Source organism: Dipodomys ordii, unplaced genomic scaffold (assembly GCF_000151885.1).
Source record: "Dipodomys ordii isolate 6190 unplaced genomic scaffold, Dord_2.0 Scaffold90, whole genome shotgun sequence".
NCBI lineage: Eukaryota > Metazoa > Chordata > Mammalia > Rodentia > Heteromyidae > Dipodomys > Dipodomys ordii.
Window position 1 is genome coordinate 1977603 of NW_012267306.1, and position 27518 is coordinate 2005120.

The window sequence follows — 27518 nt, forward strand, 5'->3', positions numbered from 1 at the left end:
CCCAGGCCCAGAGTTCAAGCCCCATGACCGACAAAAAAAAAAAAAAGGTTACTAGCCAGGCACTGGTGACAGCCCTACAATCCTAGCTACTCAAGAGGCTGAGATCTGATAATTCAAAGCCATTCAAAGCCAGCTTAGGTAGACAGATCCAAGAGACTCTAGTCTCCAATTCACAAGCAAAAAGCCAGAAGTGGAAGTATGGCTCAAGTGTAGAGAACCAACAAGGATGGTTTACTTGTTTTTATTATATTAGTTCATACTGGAGTATGAACTAACGATACTTACTGAGAGGTCTGATATTATTATTTTCTTTGTTCTTCCCTGTCTTTGGAGCTCAAGCCCCAGTATAGACAAAAGGGGAAAAAAAAATAAACAAAACCTGCAGCTCTAATTGAAAGTAAATCGAGGAGACTTTAACTCTTATATCTCTTTTCTATTTTTCACTACTTTTGCCTGTTATATTACAATAAACCCTTGTTAAAACTCTCAAAAAAAATAAACAATTCATTCAGTTGAGCTACCAACTAAACTAGACCTAACTAAAACAAAACCATACCTGGGTTGGCACAGGGAGGATGTAATAAAAGGTTTATGTCTACGAAAATTTTCTAAATCAGCCTGGTAAGATACGGTGTCATTTCAAAACAAAGACAGGGAAGAACAAAGAAAATAATAACAGCAAACCTCTCAGTAAGTATCGTAGTAAAGAATGAACTAATATAATAAAAACAAGTAAATGGCTTTCTAACCAATTTAAGTCTGTCTGGAAAGTGGGGGAAAAAAATAAACCAGTACTAAAATTCTTGTTTTAATAGTACTTACATGCTGGAACTGAATCTGTAATTTTTGACTTTGTTCTGTCAACTCTAAAAATTCTCTCATTGTCTCATCCTTTTCTCTTCTTGCTTGCTGTAAATTAGTGGTGAGCTGGGTTATGATACCATCTCTTTGCTTAATGGCAGCTTCAAACTCTTGTAACTAAAGAAAACAAGTGAAAAGAACAAGTGCTAGACTTAATTTTTTTAAAGTAAAATGTTGGTCTTCAAAATAAGATACTCAAAAGACACTGGTGAATTTTTATAACTTTTAAACAACCTTCCATATTTGAATGCTATTAGTTTGCTAGAACTGATTTATTTCTAAATCAACTTTAAAAAAAGTTACCTGCATGAAGGAAAAAGATACATTTAATCTGGATTTTTTCATACAATTAATTCTAGAAGAACAAACCTTTTTACATTCTGTGACTCCTCAATCTGCTACTAGATAACACTCATAGATTTTATCCCAACTTGTCTCTGAAGAGGCTAAAACTGAAGTATGCTCTCTGTCATCATTTTCATCAGTGTTCCTTACCTTGGTTTCATAACTAACTGGCTTGGACAAGAGATGTCACTCTAACTACAGCAATTATTTACAAGGACTCACTGACATCCTTATAATCATAATGGCTTTTTGTGGCTTGTTACTTTCTCTGAGGCTGAATAGAAAAACATCTGCTTACTGATTTAATTTAGCTAGTATATAAAGTTTTTTTTTAAAGCCCTGGTAATAGAATTCTAGTTTTAAATGGAGTAGATCATGTTATGTACAAGGACAGAAATTATGAAGTAATGTTAACATTTTAAAACCCTTTCTTTAGTTGGGCACTGGTGGCCCACGCCTATAATCTTAACTAGTCAAGAGGTTGAAATCTAAGGATTAAGGCTTAAAACAAGACAGGGCAAACAAATCCAAGAGACTATTGGGGGCATGGCTCAGATGGTGGAGTGCCAGCCTTGAGTGAAAAAGGTAAGCAAGAGCATGGGGCCTGAGTACAAGCTCCAGGGCTGGCAAACAACAATAAAAACAACAAAGCACTAGTTTTAAAGAGTACACGCTGGGCGTCAGTGGTTCACATGCCTGTAATCCTAGCTACTCAGGAGACTGAGATCTGAGGATTGCAGGTCAAAGCCAGCCCAGACAGGAAAAGTATGTGAAACTCTTATCTCCAATTAACCAAAAAACCCAGAAAGCTGGACATAGCTCAACTGGTAGAACACTAGCCTTGAGCAAAAAGAGCCAAGCCCTGAGCTGAAGCCCCAGTACAAAACAAAAGGAAAGAAAAGAAAATTAAAGAAAAGAAGGGAGGGGGGAGGTAGGGAGGAAAGGAGAGTGAGAAAGAGAAAGAAAAAGAAAAAGAAAGAGAGAAAGAGAAGGAAGGAAGGAGAGAAAGAAAGAGAGAAGGAAGGAAGAAGAGAAGGAAAATGAAGGAAAGAGAAGAGATAAAGAGAGAGAAATACTCTAGTACACTATTTCTCAAATTTCCTGTTTCTGTGAGTTGTGAAATAATAGCCACAAAAGGTGAACATACCTGTTGCAGTCCTTCAGTCCCATAGGTGGTCCTCATTTCTTCCAGTTCTCTGTTTAACTCTTCAATCTCATGCCGTTTCCCAGCCAATTCATTTTCCATCATCTCTACTTGAGTATGACCGTACTGTGCTCCTTGTTCAGAGTAAGAATCAACACCAAATTCTTCTTCCTAAATCAACCCAAGACTTTTAATAATTCAGTACTAGCAACATTCCACAGAGAGAGGGATTCAAGTACTGAATTCATTATCAAGGTTTACTTTACACACACTCACCTTCTGGAAGTTTACTAAAATGGAAATCTACATTGTTCTGATATAGATCTTACGAGCATAAAGATGATAACTGCAAATTCTGTTACAACTGTTATATAATAAAAAGTAGATAATTTTGTTTTGCTAAATATTAAATGCATTTAGAAATTCTACACCCAAAGAAGAACATGCAGGAAAAAGCTGTTAGTAAGCCAGATGATCTTAAGTAGTATAAAACATTAGTATCATAAGTAGTTTTGAATACTGTACCCTTAATAAATTTGTGGGGATTCCTGTTTTCATCACAAAACTGCAACCATTTACCTGTATAAAAACAAGTCTGTGATGATCTTAAACTGAATTTAATATACCTAGCAACAACATTCTAACTGTATCTATCTCTTATGGCTAGCAAAAAAATGCCTCATTGGTTAAAAAAAAACACAAAAAACAAACAGGTACATTGTTCAAATTTATTGACATATCCAAAAACATATGACCATTTCAAATGCCAATCATTCCTCACCCACCTGAATGTCTACAAATGCAAGCCACTATACTGTAGTTTTTCATGTAAATGACTTAAAATTGTAAGTGCAGATTCTATTGGTTTTTAGAAGGTAATTATAACCCTCAAGTTACTAGATCCTTTTCTACAAAACTACTTTCTTAAAATCATCTGAGTAATTATTTTTCCACATTTTCCAGTAAGGTAATTTACTGGTATAAATTCCTTGAAGGCTGGCAAGCAAGCCAAGGAATTGGAGACAATGAAAAGAAAAACATTCTTTTAAGAACTTTCCTTTGGGGGGCTGGGAAGGTGGCTCAGTGGTAGAGTGCTTGCCTTGCATGCATGAGGCCCTGGGTTCAATTCCTCAGCACCATATAAGCAAAAAGAAAAAAGCCAGAAGTGGCACTGTGGCTCAAGTGGTAGAGCACTAGCCTTGAGCTGAAGAGCTGAGGGACAGTGCCCAGGCCCAGAGTTCAGGCCCCAAACGACTGGAACACCCCTGCCCCCCAACAAAAAAAGAACTTTCCTTTGAGACTAGCCTTAGTACTTTCATCTTGGATAATCATGCCAAACCTGAAAAGTATGGAGTTTTTGTTTTAATTTTTTTTCAAAAATACATCATCATCTGTCTCTTTACAATGATTTGCAGTAACAGAAAGAATCATAGAATATTTTTCCAATGTACCTAGTGGGAAATTAATCTCAGCTCAATCACTCTATTTAATTCCCTCTTTCCCATTACCAATATAAAACTCAACTCTATTTCTTTCTTTATCTTGGTCACAATTCTATAGTAACAGAATCTAAGATAATTAAGTTGTTACTACTGAAATGTGTAAAATGTGTAAAATCCTAGAATTAGAATTTATTCATATAGGCCATACTTTCAAAACTGAAAATCCTAATCATGTCTTCTTAATCCAAGTTTGATTCTTTTGCTTTAATCCTAAAGATAATTTCTAAGAGAGAGAGAAAAAAAAAGCTAAGGGAAAAAAAAACTTTTATAACACATTAAAGAGGTTAGTGAAAATTCTTAAAAGGCAATACTCTATTATAATTATTAATATAAACTCATACCTTCCAAGTTAAATAATTCTAAATTTCAATTTGCTTTGCTTGGACACCTCCAAGTAGCTGATATGTTAAATATAAGCTATTGTGTCCAGCCTATATCTGATATTCTTTACAGTAGAGGATTACTTCAAAACCCCAGCCAATTGGGATCACTGGAATTGTACATACAGTAAAGGATCACCAGCAGAAGACTCTCAAGCACTGATTTTTATCATCATTATGCTTTGTGATTACAACTAGTCATAATTTCTTTTTCAATGTAATCTTCTAAATCAATTTTCCCCAAACTGTAAGGCAGTTAATCTACCTTTTGTGACTAACATTAAAAAGAAAAAGTATCACAGTGTAAGCTCTACTGTAAAAGTAAGGCTTGCTTGAAAAACATATGTGTGTATATATGTCTTTATTCATGGATTATTCATATATATAACCACATAGATGTAACTGTATTATATGAAATTACATACATATGCAAAATATATTTCTTGCTGAACCACTGTTAATAAGTTTGATAAATACTATTCTAAATTTTATCTTTAATGCTTGTATTAAATTCCATTTATACATTATTTTGAAACACATATAAAATGTCATGAATAAAATTTTCAATATATTTTTTTTTGAATTTCATAATCCCCATTAGTTTAATTAAAAATTTAGGCAAAGAATGTCTCATTGTAACAAAAATTTCTAATACTATACATAAACATTAAATTTGAAGTCACAAAAGCAGATTCTGAAAAATTTTAAATCAAGATACTTCCACTAGGCACAACTTTATATAACTAATATAAGTCAGATACTTATTTTGGAAGCCTACAATAAATTGAGACTCAGGAATACATTAAGTTGTTGAGACAGAATGGAATAGTTTCCCATATCCTCTAACTCCAATATGATTGTCAAGAAATGACAATCACATCTAAAATAAAATAACAAAATGATATATTACCAACACATATAGAAATATTCCCAAAAAGTGAATTATAGTTTATAATCTAAAATAATTGTTACAACATTAATTTCAATAGACAAACTTGTATTGTTAACTATAATTCAAGCATTTATAAAATGTTTTACTCCAAATTTAAAAAAAAAGTAAAGCATATACTCCAAAGAAAATATCTGACAAAATTTCTACTATGCTAAATGAGGATACTTTGTTATGGTTATGTATACTAAAAAATCCAGTATCATTACTTTTCCAGAAACAAAAACTGGTTCTCTAATTAAAGACGAAGCAAACAATCTGTAAAAAAGATGTCATTGTAAAATACATCTTCGCGTTTTCTATTTACATTGTTATATTCATAAAATATAATAGAATCATGTAAATTTACAAGACATAAAGTACCAGCTAATATTTTCAATAATATAAAACATCAATTTTGTTTAAAACGTACGATGTTATGAAGTCTTACCTCTGAACTATAATCATCTGCTGTGGTTGAAATTTCACTTTCTGGCTAAAACAAAAGTAAAAACCTATTATAATCATGACTTTTTAAAACTGCTAAGTATCATATTTTACTAAGCTATTATTAGAAAACTAACTAAGCTATACTAGAAAACTCACATAACTTTACTAAGCTATATTAGAAAACTCACATAAAATTCTAAACATCACATAAAATACTACTAAAAGTCTAACGAAGAACATTCAGATTTGTACAACTTGTGCTTAATTAATAAATTACATGACTAAATGAAGCATATAAAATGTATCAAAGCATTTTTCTAAACACAGTATTCTCAAGAGGAATATTCCACATGTATGAGACCATATTCCATGTGTGTTCTCATACACAGTACATATGATCTATAAGCCAAGAGCACCAAGGAGAATACCATAACTCTAATTCTTGTATCTCTATCCTCCCAAATATACAATAGGCTAACTTGGGCATTCACTGTGTAAAATGACCACAAAGTATAATGCTGTCATAGTGCTCCTAGGAGTAGAAAGGTTGTGATGTACTTTAGGAAGAAAATGTGTATTAGGATGAGCTTTGCTTATATTTTTTTTGTGATATAGGTTTATGTTTCTATTTCTTAATATACATGGCTGATTCATTAACATATATTATTGATTCTTTAACTACAGTTTAATGGTAATAATGAATACGGAGAGACTTAGATATACAAATACGTATAAACTGAAATTAATGTATCAAATAGCTGATAAAATATCCCATGGCTCCTAGGAACCTAATTCTGATTTCTCCTAAGAGAAATGGCTCAATATCCACTAATTCAGCATACAGGGCAGATGACAGGAATTCCCTGTATTTGAAGGATAAAAAATTGCTCAATAGCATGTACTGCCTTCCATTCTATCCTGACACCTCCTTCCCCCTCTCTCTTGTGTGTCAGTTTCAGGATTTGAACTAAGGTCCTATACTTTTGCTGGGCTGTCTTGCTAACAGCTGGCACTCTTGAGCTACACTTCCAAATTTTGCTAGTTAGTGGGAGATGAGTCTTGCAGACTTTCCAGCCCAGGGCAATTTCAAACTGTGATACTAAAAGTCTCAGCCTCCTGAATAACCAAGATTACAAGTATAAATCACTGTTGTCCAGCTTATCCTGACCTTTTCAACACAGTTTAAATCCCTTCATATGCTAGTCTTGCTGTTTTCAAATAAATATGTCATAGAATAATCCAAATAATTATCAACATCTGCCTTTTCCTTCTGAGCAATCTATCTTTTTTCTTTACCTAGCCTTGATCCACTCATCATCCTAATCCAACTACAATTTCTCTCACAAACTTACTCTCAAGAGTTACTGCATATTTTAGGTCTATTTAGCTGCCACACTACTTAAATTTGCAAAAGAATACAAAAACTACAACTGAATTGCAACTACTTCCATTTAGAGCTCTAAGGTTTCAGAATCAGAATGGATACTTACCTCAGCAGAGTAGAGCTGGTCATGCTTGACAATTCCTCCACTGTGCAAAGTTCTCATTATGGTGGAATCAGGAGTCATAGTTGATTCTACCTCCTGAGAACTATTTATATATATCTGATCACTCTGTTGATCAATACTCAAACCATGCACATCATGCTTACAACTTGAGACTTTTCTCTTTTTTTTCTGCTTCTTAGGAAGATTCTGCCCATCAGATTGAGCTTTTCTTTGTCGAAACTGGGCAAGCTACAGAAAAAAAAAAAAAAGAAAGTGTTATTATCCTCAATTGATCTTTATTGTTATTAAGAATAAAGCAGCTTTGGGTTCAAAGCTATGAATAAATGATTTTTCAAAGTTCAAGCTATCACTAAAAGAAAATGAAGAGAAAAGTAAAGGACAACCACTATAGTCTTTAACATGAAGTCTAACTATACTGCAAAAACAAACAAACCAAACACACACACACACACACACACACACACACACACACACACACACACACACACAACTAGGCCCATCTAAATTAGGGGTGAAAATTGAAAATGTCTTGTCTGAAATTAGCTCAAGGGTTAGGTAGACTAAGAGAAAATATATATTGAAATGTGTTTATTTGGGAACAGTAAAATCTCTACATCTAAGATTAAGTGAAAACATATATACACGCACACAAAGTAGCTCCAAGTCTGTTTCTGCAGATTCTACTTTATACTAAAAGCTATTACTCTATGCTAAAACACTCTTTAAATGGTCACTGTAACTTAAATATAAGAGGGAAAAAATAAAGAATAATTAAAAAAAATTTTTTTTAAGTTGTGGAGCTTAAACTCTAGGCTTGAGCTCTGTCCCTGAACTCTTTTGCTCAAGGCTAGTATTCTACCATTTTGAGCAACCAGCTCCACTTCTGGTTTTCTGGTGGTTAAGCTAAAAGTCCATGAGACTTTTCCTGCCCACACTGGCTTTGAACAGCAATCCTCAGATCTCAGCCTCCTGAGTAGCTAGGATTACGGGCATGAGCCACCAGTGCCCAGCTAACTAGTGTATTTTTTTCTTTCAATTTATCTTAAATGGACATTTTTAATCCTGTGTAAGTTAAAAGTCAGTCTGTATCTCATTTCCTTTTCAAAAGAAATAAAAATAAAAACAATAATAAATACATTATTAAAATGTTAGAGGTTGCTGAAGACTTTGAGATATATGGACATGTACTAGAAGGATTATAGGACAAAAGTACGTAAACCACAGCTATCAAAATCCAAAGAAAACTGGGAGAGGTAAAGCATTCCTACAATGATACTTAGTGCTTTTTAATATAAATGAGAAGTATGAGTATGAGCAGTGGCTCCCATCTATTATTCCAGCCACTTGAGAGGCAGAGATTGGAAGGATCATAGTTTAAGGCCAACTTAGACCCAAGTTATTATACTCTCCTCCCTCTACCTGTTTCAATCTCAACAAACAAGCTGGCTATGGTGGCATGTGCTGTAATACCAGATATGAGGGAGTCCACAAGGAGGAGGGCGGTGGTCTAAGAACAATCCCAAGCAGGAATGCTACAATCTATCTGAAAAATAGCTAAAGTAAAAAATAGCTAAAGCAAAATTGGCTAGGGGTAGAGCACCTTGAATTCAATTACCCTAGTAACTAATAATAATTAGTGCAAACTATTATCGCTAATATAGTCATGACAGACTAGGTATGAAATAGTATTGCAGTATAATTACTTTTAAATTTTTACTGTTAAGTACCTGTACATAGAGGCTTCAATTCCAGAAGTTAGGTTATAAGTACAATGCATGTTGATCAAAATTACCCCTTTCTTCATTCTCAATTATAGTTCAATTTTTTCACAGTATACATTGAATATAATGATTACATTTGTAACCCTTCCTCCCGCCATTTGTGTGCTATAATTTTCATAGAAGAAAAAAATTAAACTCCTAGTTTTGTTTTTGTTTTTTTACAGTCTTGGGGCTTGAACTCAGGTCTTCAGTGCTGTCCCTCAGTTTTTTGTTTAAAGCGAGTACTCTCTACTACTCGATTCACTACTTCTGGCTTTTTTTTTTGGGGGGGGGGAGTGGCTTATTAGAGGTAAGAGTCTCAGGGACTTTCCTGCCCAGGTTGGCTTTGAACCATGATCCTCAGATCTTACTCAGCTTTCAGAATAGCTAGAATTACTGGCACCTAGCTTAAACATTTTAATAAAGACAAAGCATGTCAAGCCTTATACTCATAGCTTTCAACAATTATACCTAGCTGAATTTTAATAACACCTTATACATAGGCATAGGTAAATTCTGAAAGAGTATATCTACAGCTTTGGTATATCTCTACATTTGAGATTATAGGTAATTTTCTTTTTCCTGATTAAATTTCATTTTATGCAGTAAAAAATGTTCTAATTTTTATAAGAAATTATAAACAATTTCCAAATTTAATTTATGCACTTAAATCATCCTGAGAAAAACGAGAGGACTAGACTTCCTTGTGCATTAAAAAGAAGGAATAGGGCTAGGAATGTGGCTTAGTGGTAGAGTGCTTGCCTACCATGCATGAGGCTCTGGGTTTGATTCCTTGGTACCACATAAACAAAAACTAAATAAATTTTTTGAAAAGAATATACTACTACAATTGCTATAACTATTAACTATGAAAAATTTTAAATGGCCAGTTTCTTATTATATTTAAACAACCTTGTTCATGATGTTGATGTTATTAACTACCAAAATATGTGGAAAATATATTACCTATAAATAAAATGTAGTATTTTCATAGTTATTTTTACCTGCTATAGTAGAAAAAGATATATCTGTTCTACTTACTATATGAAGGTATCATTTAACTCATAAATTAAAAAGGGATAATGACACCAGGTATCACTGAAATCTCCTATAATCCTGGTAAGCAGGATTCAGAGTTTGAGGCCAGCATGGGCTACACATAAAACTGTCTCAAAAGGAAAAAAAGAAAAGAAACAGCTAATCACTAGATATAAAATATATCATATTTTAAAAGGTCCTACTTATTTAAATAAATACTTAGTTATTTCAACTTATGTCTGCTTGAAGAACAGGTGCAAGACCAGTTGTGTCTATTTGTACATTATTCAGCTGCTAGAATGTGCTTAAACTACTTTAAAGGATAACAGATTCATTCTTAAAAATAAACTGAAATACATCTGAATACATAATCTGTAAACAGAATTAAAAGTCTAAGTACATCATTTAATAAGGAAGGAAACTTCAGAAAAGATGAAATACCAAAAATATTAATAATGACATTCTCAATATTTATTCTATATTTTAGTAACTTCTTGAAGCAGCACATTATCTCTTTAGAATAAATTTAGAAAACAGAATAATTCAGGATAAGGATGGAAGTATTCAAAATTCTGATTGTTAAATTACATACAGTTTATATTCAACATCTATTTAGACATACATGTATATAACAAAATAGTAAAATTTAAATTCAGAATACTAGTATTCCAAGTATTCTAGAACTTTCAGTACTAAAACAGTACTCAAGAATAAATACAATGAATATATTTATCTTTTATAGCAAAATTAGCACCAAACAATAGTTTTTAAGTACTGCTTCACTTAACATGATAAACCAAGACAACATACAAGGCATATACAATTCAACTCTTAAAAAGTTGTATGATCAAGATTAAAATAAATAATTTCTAGTTAATAGGCACATGAAGACATAAAATTAATCTTTCCCTCTATAATCTTCTCCAAGAAACAAGTTCTCAGAAAAAATAATAGCTAGACTAGGTTTCTGCCAAGAGTCCTGTTTGATAAAATGAGAGAAAACACAGATCTTATCATTTATTCCATTTCTAATAGCTATTTATTTTAAATCTGAAAAGTAGTTGGCAAATTAGCAAAAAAAAATTTTAAAACTACTCAATTAAGTAACCATCTGATACTGAAATGATGCATTTTAAACTACTGAGAAAACATTTATTCTAAAACATGCTGAAAATTCAGACTACAGCCATCTGTGTTTGCCATTTGGAAGCAAATTATAAAAATGTTAACATATGTAGTCACAGAAATAGTAGCAAGATTTACTGGAAAGATTATGTTGTATACATTTATCTTTCAAAGCTGGTTCACATCCCAAACAAATGTCTTACTCTAACCAGAAAATGAATGTCTAAACACAAATTAACAATTTATTCCTAATGTCATCTCAAAAAAAGACGACTGCTAACTCATTTAGGTTTGTGGGGGGGGACAGTGTTTTGGGTTTAGGTTTTTTGTTTTTGTTTTGTATATTCTGAGTACTTACTATATGAGCCAGCAACTCTACTAGCCATAAGTCAAAAATATATGATTCTAACAGGAGAACTTCTCAGTCTAGGCCAATTTCACTAATTTGTGAGACACAAGGGACATAAAGGTCTGAGCACAATTTCTTAAGCTTGATACTCCTAGATATATCTAAGTATAGGGTATGAGAACTACTCTTGATTTTCTCAAAGGCTTTCCAGATGAGATGTAGGTGTACAGTTTTATATTTGTGAAAGATATAAAATGGGTATGTTATATGTTAAGCTTATTTATTCAACAAATATTTATTGTTTGCCTATTGTGTAATCAGTAGTGTGTTAAGGCAGGGTATGAAGCGGTGAATAAAGCAGACAAGAGTTCTCTACTGTTATAAATTCCAATGCAATAGGAAAAACAAATTACATAAACATAAACACTGAAATATATAATTTCAAGTGATAAAAGGGGCTTTGAACAAAATGTATAGGTATTAAGAAAGTCTACATTAGAAAATCTTAAATTGAATAGTTTGGGTAGATGGCAGAAAACAACCTATTAAGAACATAGGAGCTGGTTGAGACATAAACATGATCACAATTATTAAGTGGCAAGACAGAATATGACTTCATATATATCATTCCATTGTGTCAACTTGTTTTCTGTGTATTTGTAGCTCATTTTCTTCAAGGTCATTGTAAACCTCACAATCTAATATGCTAACCTTAAAGATATGAACAAACAAAATCACCAAACAAGGTTCTTTTTTTACCCAACGAAAGTAGAGGAAAAATAAAACCAAAGATGCTAGGTAGGTGCCAGTGGCTTAAACCTACAAATCTAGAAACTCAAGAGGCTGAGATCCAGATGATTTCAGTTCAAAGTCAGCCTGTGCAGAAAAGTCTGTGAGATTCCATATCTAGATTATCAAAAAGCCAGCTGGAGGCATGGCTTAAGTGGTGGGAAACCAGCAGAACAAGCAAGCCAAGCAATTACAAAGCCCCGAATTCAAATCCCAAAGAGAATGATGCAAAATATTTTAATTGTGAATCTAGACTCTGTGGTGTTGACTAGCTAAGTAACTATATAGTGATTTCCTTATTTTTGCTGTAAATATTTTAATAAACCCTAATTCATTAATTATTAATTCTAATCATGTGACTTCTCAATACTGCCTTTAAAACTTTTTAATATTCTTTAACGAACCATAAACAAGAATATTATATGAACTATTACAACAAAACTTTAGTGTCTTGACATAATGACCATTTGCATAGATAGCTGATACAGAGGAAGTGAAAGCAAGAAAGACAAAAGCCACATTTTGGCGGGGGGGCTTGAACTCTGGGCTTGAGTGCTGTCCCTGCTCTCTTCAGCTCAAAGTGAGTGCTCTTCTGCTTGAGCCGTAGCATCACTTCCGGTTTTCTAGTGATTTATTGGAGATAAGAGTCTCACAGATTTTCCTGCCCAGGTTGGCTTTGAACCATGATCCTCAGATCTCAGCCTCCAGAGTAGCTAGGATTACAGGCGTGAGCCACCGACACTGGCACCTAACTCCAAAAGCCACATTTTAAGGTGTTCTGAAGCACATGTTCTAATATGAAAAGGTTCAGCACTATAGCCCTACCTAATTAGAAGGCTGGCATAAGAGTTTGATGTTAACTTGAGCAACACAGCATGATCCTCTCAAACAAAAACAATGAAACAAATAAAAAAAATTTTAAAAACCTGTTGAAAAGCAAACAGTACAAAAACAAAACAAAACAACAAAAAACAGTGCCAAGCAGATTTACAGAAATAAATAAGTAAAAGGTCTTAAGACCATATTATTGACCAAATTTATATCACCAAATTTATTGACAGGCTATATAATATCTTTCAATGCAGTATTTTTTTCTTTTAAATATGAGCTTAAAACAATCAAGTCCTGCAATACTGGCTCATGCCTGTAATCCTAACTACTAAGGAGGCTATCTGAGAATTGCAGTTCAAAACCAGTCTGGGCAAGAAAGTCTATGAGACCCTTTTATCTTCAAGTAATCACCAAAAAAGCTGGAGGTGAAGCTATGCTCAAGTGGGAAAGTGAGCAAAAAAGCTTAGGAACATCATGAAGGCCTTGAGTTTAAGCCCAGGATGAACACACATACTACACAAAAAATGATCAGTAGAAGAGAGGAGATTCTGTAGCTAAGGAATCATTTCATGCTTTATTGTTGTTCATTGCTTGTCATATAGTAAACACAAATATTTGTTGAATTTCAAAAAGAATGTGGATTACAAACAGTAAGTGTACTAGACTTCTAAGTGTACAAAGACTAACTGGCCACAGGACATTGGACAAACCACTTAAATTCAGCAGAGCTCAGTTTCTTCAACTGTACAAGGAGATATATTATGAAACACTAAAAACTCTTGCTTGAAAAAACACATCAATAAACAATATCCATTACTAAATTATCCCAAATGGAAAACAGCTTGTATAGACTCAACAGTGCAATGATTCAATTAACATTTACAATCAATCACTTCTAAGTAAATAAGATTGCCAAAAGATTATTTTAGTCCCATGTTATTAACTGCATGAAGCCTTGTTGTTTCATATAGATTGCTACAAAGTAAAGTCCTGGAAGAAAAAATCAAAATGTATCTACACTAAGCCTAGATATTGATTATAGATAGGTCCTCAATAAATACTGGATGAGTTTAAACAAAAACAAATGAAATTTTACAGCAAAGGGGCCCCACTAAAGAATATTAGGTGTATTCCTCAAAACTTCAGAATACTTACTCTAAAAAAAAAAAACTAAGATGATATATTAGACCCATGGCCATGTTAGTGCAGAAAAATGCAGTGTAGTATTATACCTGTCAAAAATAATTGCTCACCAGGTGCTGGTGGCTCATGCCTGTAATCCTAGCTACTCAGGAGGCTGAGATCTGAGGATCACAGTTCAAAGCCAGCCTGGGCAAGAAAGTCTGTGAGACTCTTATCTCCAATAAACTACTCAGAAAAAGCTGAAAGTGGCACTGTGGTTGAGCACTAGCCTTGAGCAGCTCAGGCACAGCACCCAGCCCAGAGTTCAAGCCCCCACAAAAAAAAAAACCCTGGGTAATCAGAACAGAACTGGAAGGTGTAGTGACTGACATTTATAATTTGCAACTATTTAGAAGGTAAAGATCAGGAGGACTGAAGGTCAGCTGAAGCAAAAAGTTAATAAGCTACCCATAATGGCACATACCTGTAAGTTGAGGATTTTTTTGTGTGGGGGGGATAGGGGAAGTTGAGAGGGAGTGTGATGGAAGAGTGAGATTAAAGAGACTAATTAGAATACAGTGTAAATGTGTGCAGATGTAACAATAACATCTCCCTTGTATAACTAATATAAGCTACTAAAAAATGTAAAACCTGCTCATTATTTATGAACTAATCAATACATGCCACAATGTATAGGATAAAAATCAACTCCTTTAAATGAGATTCAAGGATATTCAAGATGGAGCCCTGGCCTACTCCATTACCCTCATCCCTTACTACACTCTACTTCTAACTTCATACTCCAATACTACCACTCTGGTATACCTTCCACCCAGGAAGTTAAACTGTGACACTTCTGTACTTCACTTATGCTGTCTTATTCTCCCTAGAATGACTAAACACATTCAAGAGAAAGGCTAGTTCTTCCCACTACTTTAAGTCTTCCCTGTATACTCATCAAGAAAGCCTCTTCTGTCAAATAGAATCAGATATCCCTCCTGTTTTTCAGACAGAATCATATTAAGCCTCTATTTGTAACTGTTTATGATTCTGTCTACTATCTAGATAACATTTGTGTTCAGCAGAATCCCTGTCTTTCATATCCTGCAATTTCATTGTGAATATTTAACTTATTTTGTGATTGACTTCCTACTCTATTAGGATATGAAAATATCAGTGTCAGGGACGTGATTTCTTGTCCAAATTCCCATTGACTGCAGAGCAGAAGCTCAAATAAATGGTTAACAAATCTGGGATTTGTTCTGAAAGACTGAAAGAATTGAGTAATAAAAAGAAAGGTAAATTTAATCCAGTGAAAATGTACAGAACCAACTCGAAAAGATGAATCGAGGCAAGAAATCCAGAAAGTAAGTGAGGTGGGACTTATTTTATTTGGTTATAGTGTGAGAAAAGAAAGCAAAAGGCTAAATGTGAGGCAAAATTTGAATTAAAAAAGCAATGAAGTTTGGGATAATTGTGCACAAGACAGGAAAGTAATCACAGAATGATTCAAAGAATTTTTTTATTCTAAGTATAAACTGTACCCAGAAAATATGATGACACATAAGATAGAAAGAAAAAACTTACAATATTAAAAAAAATTAAATCTAGATCCAAGGGGAAAGATACTGACTCTTCTGCCATTTGATTAAAACCCTGAAACCTATTTAAATCTTACTTTATTTCACCTTTCATTTCACGAATATATGTACATATTTTACACACTTCTCAACCAACAAATATTACTCCTTTTTCTCAATCTTTGTCTTAAAAATTGTTACTGGAAAGGGAGGATTGGGAGTGATAAGAGTAATAGAGGAGTAAGTATACAATGTGGAAATATCATAATGTAATTAATTATGTTTTAATAAAAGTGACACTGTACAGGATGTATATAATTTTTAGCTAAGCTCCATTACTTCCTAAAAGTCTCCCCTGTAGGCATTTGCTAATGAAGTTTTTCTTTTTAATTGTGAAAATACTGTACAGAGGGGTTACAATCACATAGGCAAGATAATGAGTACATTTCTTATCAAGCATTGTAGCCTCCTCCTTTGTTTCCCCTTCCCATCCCTTTCCATCCTTCCCCCACCCCCCCCCACCCAAACCTCCTCCCCCCCCCACCAAAGTTGTAAAGTTCGTTTTTGACATAATGACTTGAACATCTCATTTTTGCAACGAGTCTACCTGTATCCCTTTTTAAACGATTTGTTTTTTCCCTTCCCCTCCACAAATTATACCGACATCAAATATCAAATACAGTGTAAGCAGGGGTTATACTGGGTGTGTGTGTGGGGGGGGTAACATACAAAGCAACAAAGAAATAATCTTATAAATGTGCTAGAAACAATGGCATGAAAAAAAATTTGAATGCATATCTTAGGGTTCACTTCCCTAACATCAACTTATCTGACCTTTTCTGCTTGACTCAGACATATACTAACTAGTTATTGTAAATAAGGGAAACCATGGGACCTATGTTTCTTTGGGCCTGGCTTACTTCACTTAATATAATTTTTTCCAAGTCTTTCCATTTCCTAACAAATGGGGCCACGTCATTCTTTCTGATGGAGGCATAGAATTCCATTGTGTATATATACCACATTTTCTCAATCCATTCATCTACTGAGGGGCATCTGGGTTGGTTCCATATCTTAGCTATGGTAAATAATGCTGCAATAAACATAGTCGTGCTTTAGTGTGGTCTTGTTTGTAAACATTTGGGTAAATGCCCAAAAGTGGGATTGCTGGGTCATAGGGGAGGTCTATGTGGACTCTTTTGAGGAACCTCCATACTGCTTTCCAAAATGGTTGAACAAGTTTACACTCCCTCCAACAATGCAGTAAGGTTCCCTTCTGTCCACATCCCCTCCAGCATCTGTTGTTATTAGAGTTCTTGATTTTTGCCATTCTAACTGGGGTGAGGTGTTATCTCAATGTTGTTTTGATTTGCCTAATGAGGTTTTTCTACATTTTCTTAGACTTGTTCTTTAGAACATCAAATAATTTATTTGACTCTTAAGAAGTAAGTTAAATGTATATGAAATGTAACCATATCCATATACACTCAACAGAACATAAATGGTATGGGAACTAACTGAAATTACTTTTTCATACCTATTGCAATCTCCTACCCTTCCCTCTCACACTTTCACAATTGTTCACGATACATGTAGAAAAGTAATGTTAGTTATAATTGATCCCTGACCTTGTCTCTCCTGTAGAAACAATAAAGCAATGCCAACTTAAATAAAAGCGAGACCCCAAGGAATAAATACAACCTAATCACAGAGCCCACAATGAAAGCAATAAAGAATTTTATGGTGTATTCAGTAGCAAACTGAAAAGAGATTCAAGGTTGTATGCTGTGATTTTTTTTAAATGACATCAATTAGTTGTATAAGGTTGTTTTATTTTAGCATGTCCACATAACCAGAATCACCTGTTCCATCACTTTCCCTCATCTGACCTTCCCTCTTCCCAATTTAGCCTCAACAAGCTTCACTGTTCCATTTTAATACATGTGCACACATCAAATATTTTGATCATATTCACATTCATTCCCCCCCTTTCTCCCTGCTCCTACCCACACCTCAGACAGAGCACGTTTCACTTTTCTCATATTCATTTTTGCTAAAGTGCATGTTAATTATTCAACAGGGCTTCACTGTGGTATTTTATACAAGTTCAGACAGTAATTTAATCAGACTGGCCCCTTGCTTACTCCTACTTTCCCCAGCCCCACTATCCTTGTAGTTCAATTCTTCCAGTTAGCTTTGTTCTGCCATGTGCATTCACAGATGCAGTGTATTTTGATACTGTTCACCCTCTAACACTCTCCTCCTTACTTCTTTTATTTTTATTGTTTTTGGTGGTGGTGGTCTTGGGGCTTGAACTTGGGGCCTGCGCACTGTCCCTGAGCTTATTTTCCTCAACACTAGTTCTCTACCAACTGAACCACAGCTCCACTTCCAACTTTTTTCTTTTTTTCTTCTGAGGGGGAAATTTTTTGGAGATAAGAGTCTTGTGGAATTTTCTGACCCAGGGTAGGGGGAGGTAGCTTTGAATTGTGATCCTCAGGTCTCAGCCTCTTGGGTAGTCAGGACTAAAGGCGTGAGCCACCAGCCCCTGGCTTCATTCCCACTTCTTACTGTTAGTTTTTCAGAGAACTGTTAAGTTAGACAATTGATTAATACAATATTATAAACTCAAATCTCTAAAAGTTTGTACAACAAAGCTTACTGTAGTCCCAAAAAGACAAAATAACTTTCAAGGCTTTAAGAAATCATCTCTTGAAAAGAAGTTAAAAATAATAGCATAAACACGAAGTCCCTAGACTTAGAGAACTTTAAATGACATAAACATCTGTGAATCTTAACTCACAAAAGCAACTAAACCCAAAAGCAACTAAAAAACATTGCTCAACAAAAAGAATGAATGAATTCTACACAGAAAATCTACAGATTTAAATAAATAATCTGGCACTACTACTAGAGCAATGCTAAATTGTTGAACAGTCAGTATTTGTGAATAATGTTCAGCCCATGTGCAACTCAATCAAAGCTTTATGTTCCTTGATAGGCAGTTAAGTACCCAAAACTGTCTTTTGTAACAAGCACCAAAAGAAGTAACAGAGGAGTATTACAACAAAACTATCTTACATTGGTGAAACAAACATATGGCCTATTGTGTTCACATATAAAAATACAAGACCTTGCCGGGCGCTGGTGGCTCACGCCTGTAATCCTAGCTACTCAGGAGGCTGAGATCTGAGAATCGCGGTTCAAAGCCAGCCCGGGCAGGAAAGACCGTGAGACTCATCTCCAATAAACCACCAGAAAACCGGAAGTGGCGCTGTAGCTCAAGTGGTAGAGCGCTCGCCTTGAGCTGAAGAGCTGAGGGACAGCGCCCAGGCCCAGAGTTCAAGCCGCATGGCCGACAAAAAAAAAAAAAAATACAAGACCTTTTCATTACTTAAGACTAAGGTTTGTATTTTATGCCCCACAGTACATATGGACTGGTAATGATCAAACCAAAAATCCAAAAGCTGTTCCTTAGACCAACTAAATGCACTTGTAGGGAACTCAACGACTCACTAGCCAATATAGAAATCAAACTTTAGCATGATGCTCTAATCAAATTACCTATATTCAAAGGAAGTAACAGTTTACATTTTAATAAGCCCAGAAAAATAATCAAACTAGAAATTCATGTTTCTGCCTGCTTTGTTCTTGCACACAAACAAGTTTCTATATACATATAAATGTTGATGATATATATGTAATATACAATATTACATTTAATATGTATGTAAATAGTATGTAAACAAGCTGTTAACAGCACAATTAAAAATGGGCAAAAGACTCAGAAAGATATTTCCCTAAAGGCTAAGAATGCACATGAAATGGTAATGATCAACCAGCACATGAAAAGATGCTCAATATCATTAATCATCAGGGAAATGCAAACTAAAGCCACAATAAGATTACCTACCAGGGTGCCTATGAGAAAAAAAGGAAAACACAAATGTTGGTGAGATAGGAAGAAACTGGAATCCTTATGCATTGCCAATGTGAAGCAAAATGGTACAGCCACAGTGGAAAACAATTTGGTGATTGCTCAAAAAGCTAAAAGTTAGCATATGATCCAGGTATATATGCCAATAATGAAAACAGGTACTCAAATATTTGTACACAAATGTTCATGACAGCATTATTCATGATAGTTACAAAGTAGAAACCACTTAAATGCCTATTGATGAATAAAAATATAAACAATTTTTGGTACATAGGCACATGGGAATATTATTTAATCAAAAGAAGGCATGAAGTATTGATACATGCTACAACTCTGGTGAGCCTCAACACATTATATTAACGGAAAGCAGCCACACCCACAAAGTCACGTATTGAGTTAATCCATTTATGTGAATTATCTAGAATATGAAAATGCATAGAAACAAAGTAAATTGATAGTTGCTAGTAGATGAAGGGAGGAGGAAAAAATAGAAAGTGTCTGCAACACAGGGTTTTATTATGGGATAATAAATGTGTTAGGAAGTATATAGAAGTGGTAAATGCATAATAAATATGCCACTCAAATGTTTGCTTTAAAATGCTTCATCTTTGTTATGTCTCACTTCAATTTAAAAACCATGCTAGCTTCTTTATATCTAGCATGGAAAGAACTGAAAAAGTTCTCTAAAAACCAGCTGCTGGTGTTGCTACTAAGGAGGGTAAGACTTGAAGGATTACAGTTGGGAGAGTCCATCTCCAAATTAACCAGCAAAAAGTTGGATTTAGAGCCATGGCTCAAGTGGTAGAGCACCACTTTTAAGAGTATGAGGCCCTGACATTTACCCAAACAATCACAAACAAGGCTATACTAACACTACCAGCACAGCTATGTTTATCGTAGCATTATTTACCATAGCTAAGATATGGAAATAACCCAGATGCCCCTCGTAGATGAATGGATCAAAAAATGTCACACACACACACACACACACACACACACACACACACACACACAATGGAATTCTATGCCTCTATCAGAAAGAATGACACCACCCCATTTGTCAGCAAATGGAAAGACTAGGAAAAAATTATATTAAGCAAAGTAAGCCAGGCCCAAAGAAATATAGGTCCCATGGTTTCCCTTATTTGCAATAAATAGTATATGTCTAGGACAAGCAGAAAAGGTCAAAAGCTATGTACATATGACCATATAAAATGATGCTAAGCGAATAAACCCCAAGATAGGGACACAAGAGGGTTTATCTTTCTTGCTTGGTTTTAATGTACTTATCATATACTATGTGATTTTTTTTGTCTCTTTTATTTGTTCTTCCCCCATGGTATAACCCCTGTTTTCACTGCATTTGATTCCGGTGCCCTGCATCTTGTATATACTTTTTTTTTAATTTGGAGAGGTAAAGAGAAAAAACAAAATGCTGAAATAAGGATACAGGATGACCCATTGTAACAATGAGATGTACAAGACACTACATTGAAAACGAACTTTACAACTTCAGCTTGGGGGAGGGAGGGAGAAGCTAGGCAGGTGAGGAGGGAAGGGATGGTAGGGGAAAAACAAAGGAGGAGGTAACAATGCTCTATAGGAAATGTACTCATTACTCATAACTGCAATCCTTCTGTACAGTATTTTTACAATAAAAAATATATATAAAAAAAGAGTTTGAGGCCCTGAGTTAGAGCACCAGTATAAACAAACTTACCAAAAAAAAAAAAGCTTTCTACCATTATCCCACTTATCCTTCAAAACACAGATTATATTCCACATACTGTGATAGTATTATTCCCAGACAATAAGAACTTGTAATGACTTAAATAAATGCTTGCTAAGTAAAAATCCATAGTTGCAGTTGTAGGCGTTCAAAAATGTTCACTGACCAACTGAGAAAAATAAATGTCCAAGAATCCTAGTGCCTTTTCTGCTAGACTAAATTCATTCTCTTTCATACACCCAAATTCTCTCTCTCTCTCTTACACTTTCTCTCTCTCTCTTACTCTTACACTTTCTCTCTCTCTCTCTCTCTCTTTCACACACACACACACACACACGGACACATTTAAAACAATATTCAATAAACTTCTAAATTTTCAGTAGCATTTCCAAATTAAAGTTTTTAAAGAAACACTAAACAGAATGTCCAATTTTAGAGGAATATTATTGAGAAATAAATATAATGTCCTTTACCAATAATATTTAGCAATTTATCATAAGAACTTTCTCTAGCTGCATACAAGAAAGCATTTGCTTACATTTTAATAATCAGTAGCAGTTAAAGATGAGCTTGCACTACAACTCTTTTTACAAAAGTAAGCTACAGTTTTGTTTGGATACAATTTTTGCCCCAGTACTGTAACAGTCCAATTTCTTAGATTTATCCCATTTTTACTGACTACATTTTTTCAGCTTTTTGTTTTCTTGACAGAAGACCCTCCTTGTTGAATGATCACACACAGAAAAGCAGCAGCAAAGGAAGATAGAATATATCTAAGAGACTGAACTATGATAAGAGTAAGACAGAAGTTTTCAAACAAAACCATGACTTCTCAGCTCATATAGCTGCATTTTTTGAATTTGCCTCAGGGACCTTTCTCTAAATACATTTCAAGAAGTCTGTTCTGTTCATTCTTTCCTCCATCTTATCTCTCTAAACACGTCTTGTTTGGTTTTATTTTCAGCAAAGTCTCAAGGTCATAAGTTGGATTTAAGACATTGCGCCAGAATATACAAATGCTGAGAAGCATCAAACTGCTGCATCTACTTTGAAAGCTATTTTTAGATCAGTCACACCTAAGTACAAAACCTAGAAGGCTTAAAAGAAAGCAAGGAGGGAGAACAGTAATATAGCTGTGGGTAGTGTATCTGAAAAATGCAAAGTACAATTTCACACTATAACTTTGGCTACTATGGTGGAAGCAGGAATTGAAAAGTCTTGCCTAGTAGCTTACACAAAAACACTGTCCTTTTCACATACAACTGGCACAACTGTTCAAACTGCAAACAATGGAAAAACAAATCGGATAATTACGTTAAAGATGTAGAAGGCAATTTTAGTTATTCAATAAATAATGTCAATTATATAAAATCCCGACTTGCTGGTGTGAAATTTTGGATTTTGCTATGTTAGAAGGAGATTATATAGTTTATATAATGTCATTTATGGGAAAAACTTTATACTAATATACAACTGTCCTCTAGTTTTGCCCACTAATACTAATGTTTATATAACCATGAATAACTTGGAAAAAAATGAAGTGGAGTTGGTTTAATAGAAAGACAGCCTATCTAGAACCATCCCTGATAGCATGTTGTAAATGGGATTACTCTAGCTCTGAAATGACACTTAACAATATATAAATGTCTTGCTGCTCCAGGTATCAGGCAGGTATGTGCAACATCATACTAAGGACATAGCTGAGGCCTCAATAGGAAACTACAGCACCACCAAACAACAGAAAAACTAAAGACATAAAACTCATTCCATTGTGCTCCAAAGGCCTTTGATTTTTACAAATCTCTCTCTTAACCTCAGTTTCTGAGTTAGTTGGTCAGAAAATCTAAAACTGCAAGTAAGGTTGGTTTTAGTGATGCACTTTAGCCAGGGCAAAAAGATAGCAAGACTCCCCCATTTCAACAAACAAGCAGAGTCTAGTGGAAAACAGTTGTAATACCAGCCACTCAGGAGCTAGAGATCAGAATGATCGCAGCCTAAAGCCAGCACCTGGCAAAAAGCTCAAGACCTTATTTGAAAAATAACTAAACCAAACAGTGGGCTGGAGGTGTGGCTCAAGTGGATTGTCTGCCTAGAAAGAATAAATTCAAATCCCAGTGCCACCAAAATGAAACAACAAAAAATAGATAAATTGACAAAGAAAGGAAAAGGCAAAGTGAAAAGGAACAGGGTTACATAAGAACTGACAGCAAGGAAAGGATAAGAATGACAAAACTAAAAGGAGATCTATAAATGTCTAATAATTTACTCTCAAGTGTATCAAGCAAGCAATCCTGGAGGAAGAATTATAGCTTCAGGACATCATTGAAATAGGATATCTGGTTATTTTGTTCCTCCTGTTCTTTTCTATTATTGTCATTTTTTAAAAAATACAGAGAAGCCCAGAGTTCAAGCCCCAAACTGACCCCAACCAAAACATTAAAAAATAAAAAACACAGATTCTTAATAATTCTATTATTTTGAAATATAACATCTGAATAATTGGCCTGATCATAAAAGATCTATAACCTACTTCCCAAAGATAACTACCATTTATAAATGTACCAGAAATATACATTTTTAGGTGTCTTCACATGTTAAAATGTGTGCAGAACCTTTTCATTTCATTTTTATTTATTTTTCAAATCTTGGGGCTTGAGCTCACAATATAGGCACAGTCCCTGAGCTTTTCTGTGCAAGGCTAACACTTGAGCCAGTTTCATATCCAGATTTTGGGTGGTAAATTAAGATAAGAGTGTCATAGGCTTTCCTGCCTGGTCTGACTTTGATTCTCAAATTTCAGCCTCCTGAGTAGTTAGGATTACAGGCATGAGACACCAGTGCTGAGCTTTGTGTTTTTTTAACCTGACATTTTCCAACTCAAAAAGTTTTTGCAAGCCGGGCACCGATGGTTCACGCCTGTAATCCTAGCTACTCAGGAGGTTGAGATCTAAGGATTGTGGTTCAAAGCCAGCCGGGGCAGGAAAGTCCATGAGACTCTTATCTCCAATAAACCACTAGAAAACAAGAAGTGGCGCTGTGGCTCAAGCGGTAGAGCACTCTCCTTGATCTGAAGAGCGCAGGGACAGCGCCCAGGCCCAGAGTTCAAGCCCCACCACCAACCAAAAAAAAAAAAAGTTTTTGCAGAATGATCTCAACAGCTAAATATTATTTGTTCTATTATCACAGATTTTTGGTTGGTATAAAGTATTTAATAACATAAGCTATACTGTATACACAAGCTGTTTTTTAAAATGATTATTTATGAGGTCTAGGTAAAATAAAATTTTCATTAGAACAGCTTATCAATTACCAAGAACAGAAGTAAACAGTTGTGGTTATCAAATACAATAAAGTTTAATGAGCAAATAAGATTTAGAGAACCAAGTCTAACTAATTTTGGAAACTGCTTCTGATATCAATATGAAATTCCTAATTAACATTCTGAATTCTATTTTAAAATTATACTGTTATTAAATTATAACCATTCCAGTAAAATCAGTACCCATGATGGACTCAAGTCAATCTGCTCATTCATTCAATAAGCAAAGATTGTCCAATGCCTGTCTCTTCCACTATAACTGAGTAACTAGAAAGAAGAAACATAGGGCAGCTTCTCTCCATTTCCAGGTCTTGATAAAATAGGAACACAATACAGGTTTGCTGAACTACTTTTTTAAATATTTTGGTGGTGAGGACAGAACCCAGGGCTTTGCACCCTATAGCCTAGAGCTACACCCTCAGCTTCAGAATAAAACTTACAATACAGTTTTTCAGTCCCAACTGAAATGTATGTATGTTTATACAAAGAAAATAATGTGTCACTACCTTTATTTATTTTTATTGTTATTATTAAAGGTGATAAACAGAGGGGTACAGTTCCATAAATCAGGAAATGTTATATTTCTTTTTGGACAATGTCACCGCTTCCTTTGCTCTCTCCCAGCTTTTCCCTCGCATTCCCATCCACAAGTTGTACAGTTTATTTTCAACATAGTGTCTCAGTACTACTGCTGCATTTGTTCACCCTCTGTCCCTCCAGTTACGTGCTCTCATTTGCTTCCCCAAGACTGATAAACAACAAAAAGAATACAAAACGAAAAAAGCTCTCTTGTTTCCATTTCCTGGAGTTCATTTTGATAAATATTATTTTATATAATCAGAGGCACACTGGCCACTTTTTCTTTTTGTACATAGGCTTGATCTTGGAATGTAGTCCAAGCTGGACTCGCCATTCCAATGATGCAGCCTCCTGAGTGCTGGGATTATGGGCCTGTCCCACCATGGTGGGCTCCTAATATATATATATTGTATAGTTAATACTGGAGCAAATATACCTTGCCTTACAAGTTGTACAAACTTATTTTTCACTGAAAAAAAAACCTCAATTATAGAAGAAAGTAATACTCTATAATAAAAGCTAACTCTAATATGTGTGTGTATCTTTACCCCAGTAAATAGAGAGAGAGAGTGTGTGTGTGTGTGTGTACTGGTATTGAGGCTTGAACCCAGTACCTTGTTCAGCTTCTTTTTTTGGTTCATAGCTGACACTCTTTCACACGAGCCAAGTTTCCAGTTTTGGTTGGTTAATTGGAGGTAAGTCTCATGGATTTGGGAAGTGTGACACTAATGCAATTCCTATTTCAAGTCCTATACGTCACCCTTCCAAGTAACTAGGATTATAGGCATGAGCCACCTCAGCCCAGCCCACTAGGGACAATTCTGAAAGACTAAGTAATACACATATAAGGAAACTAAAATTCTATTTTTTCCAAATCAGGTACTCATGGCAAGCAATTCAATCATGAAATATGTCTGTCTAAATTGAACCCTATGTAGTAGCCTGTGTACTAGGATATACATTTAGGAAGGACACACTTAGGGGAGTAGTAAGTATTCTGAGATAACAAATGAGGCATCTCATGAGAACTTCAGTGCACTTACTTGATGGGGCGCACACTATGCTTGGAATTCTGTGCATGCACATGATTTGCACAAATTTAAGCAACAGGGCTTCAGAAAATGCCCTGATTCACTTTCCTGTTTATGGCTGTTTAAAAAAAAATCCACCTGGCTACATGGAAAAGCCAATTCTATTTTAGAAATAGGAAGTTAATGTACATATTCTTTTAACAAACTTGCATTGGATACATCTACTACTACAGATCTGCAGTATGGCCCATATTTATTACTGAAACCACTGGGCTGGTTTCCTTTGTTTCTGTGTGGAGAGTGGGAAAGACAGAGAGGTAAAACAGTTAATGTAATTAAAAGCTGTGGTCCAAGGATGATTGCCAACAATTAGTTTTTAAAAAGACAACATGATCTATAAGAGGTAATTTCATTGTTGGGGCCTTCGGGGCTGACCAGAGGACAGGCTCAAACAAGTAATTATGTTTAAAAGAAATAAGCTATTCAATTTATATTTCTGTCTAGGTCACGTTTTTTAATGACACCCACTGAAGAACGGTAGTGTCTAATTCCTTATTGTTTGCTTTACAGCCTTTTACACACAGAGACACACACACACCGAGCTTACCTGATACACATACAACAAATAAACCACCCAAGCAGATTCTACAAGTATTGCCTGCTACGTGGAACCTTTCTGTCCCCCAAGTTCCAACCCCGCAGAGCAGGCTACAAAAGCGTGTGCCATGACAAAACAAAAACCAACAACAACAAAAAAAACCCCACCACGAAACCACCAGACAAAAAACAGCCCTCCCACAGGCATACAAAGACCAGCTTCGGAGGACGCCCCTGACAGGCCAAGTTCTCCGCAGGCACTTGTGGCAGCCGCCGACCGCTGGCGAGGCAGCTGTCACGGCCCGTCACACACGCACTCGGGAGAGCCGCGAGCCGCGGGGCCGGGCCGGCCGCGGGCGCACCCCGCCCCCCCGCGGGGAGAAGACCAGCCCAAATCCCGCCCTGGAAAACCCGCACAAAGCCGCCGCCGCCACCCAGGAAAAGGACCGACAGGCCCCTGAGGAGCGGCTCCCAGCCACCACCAGGGCTTTCTCCGGCCATTTACGGGAGCGGGGTCGCACGGTCTCGGCAGTGTCCCGGGCCAGGCAGGGGCGCCCGGCTGCTCCCCTCGGGAAAAGCGGGGCAGACCCCGCGGCCCCACCTCCCTCCCGGCC

The 27518-nt window shown here is 35.4% G+C and overlaps 1 protein-coding gene across 1 annotated transcript in view; it reads right to left on the reverse strand.

Annotated features, from left to right (window-relative positions):
• The window catches only part of Akap9 (A kinase (PRKA) anchor protein 9), a 200131-nt gene that overhangs the window by 172174 nt on the left and 439 nt on the right, over positions 1–27518 (reverse strand). The window contains exons 2-6 of the mRNA XM_013026004.1: positions 7101–7346; positions 5612–5656; positions 2876–2929; positions 2354–2521; positions 823–978 (exon numbers count right to left, since the gene is read on the reverse strand). Coding sequence (XP_012881458.1) covers positions 823–978; positions 2354–2521; positions 2876–2929; positions 5612–5656; positions 7101–7346 — 669 coding nt within the window. The remainder of the gene's footprint in view (positions 1–822; positions 979–2353; positions 2522–2875; positions 2930–5611; positions 5657–7100; positions 7347–27518) is intronic.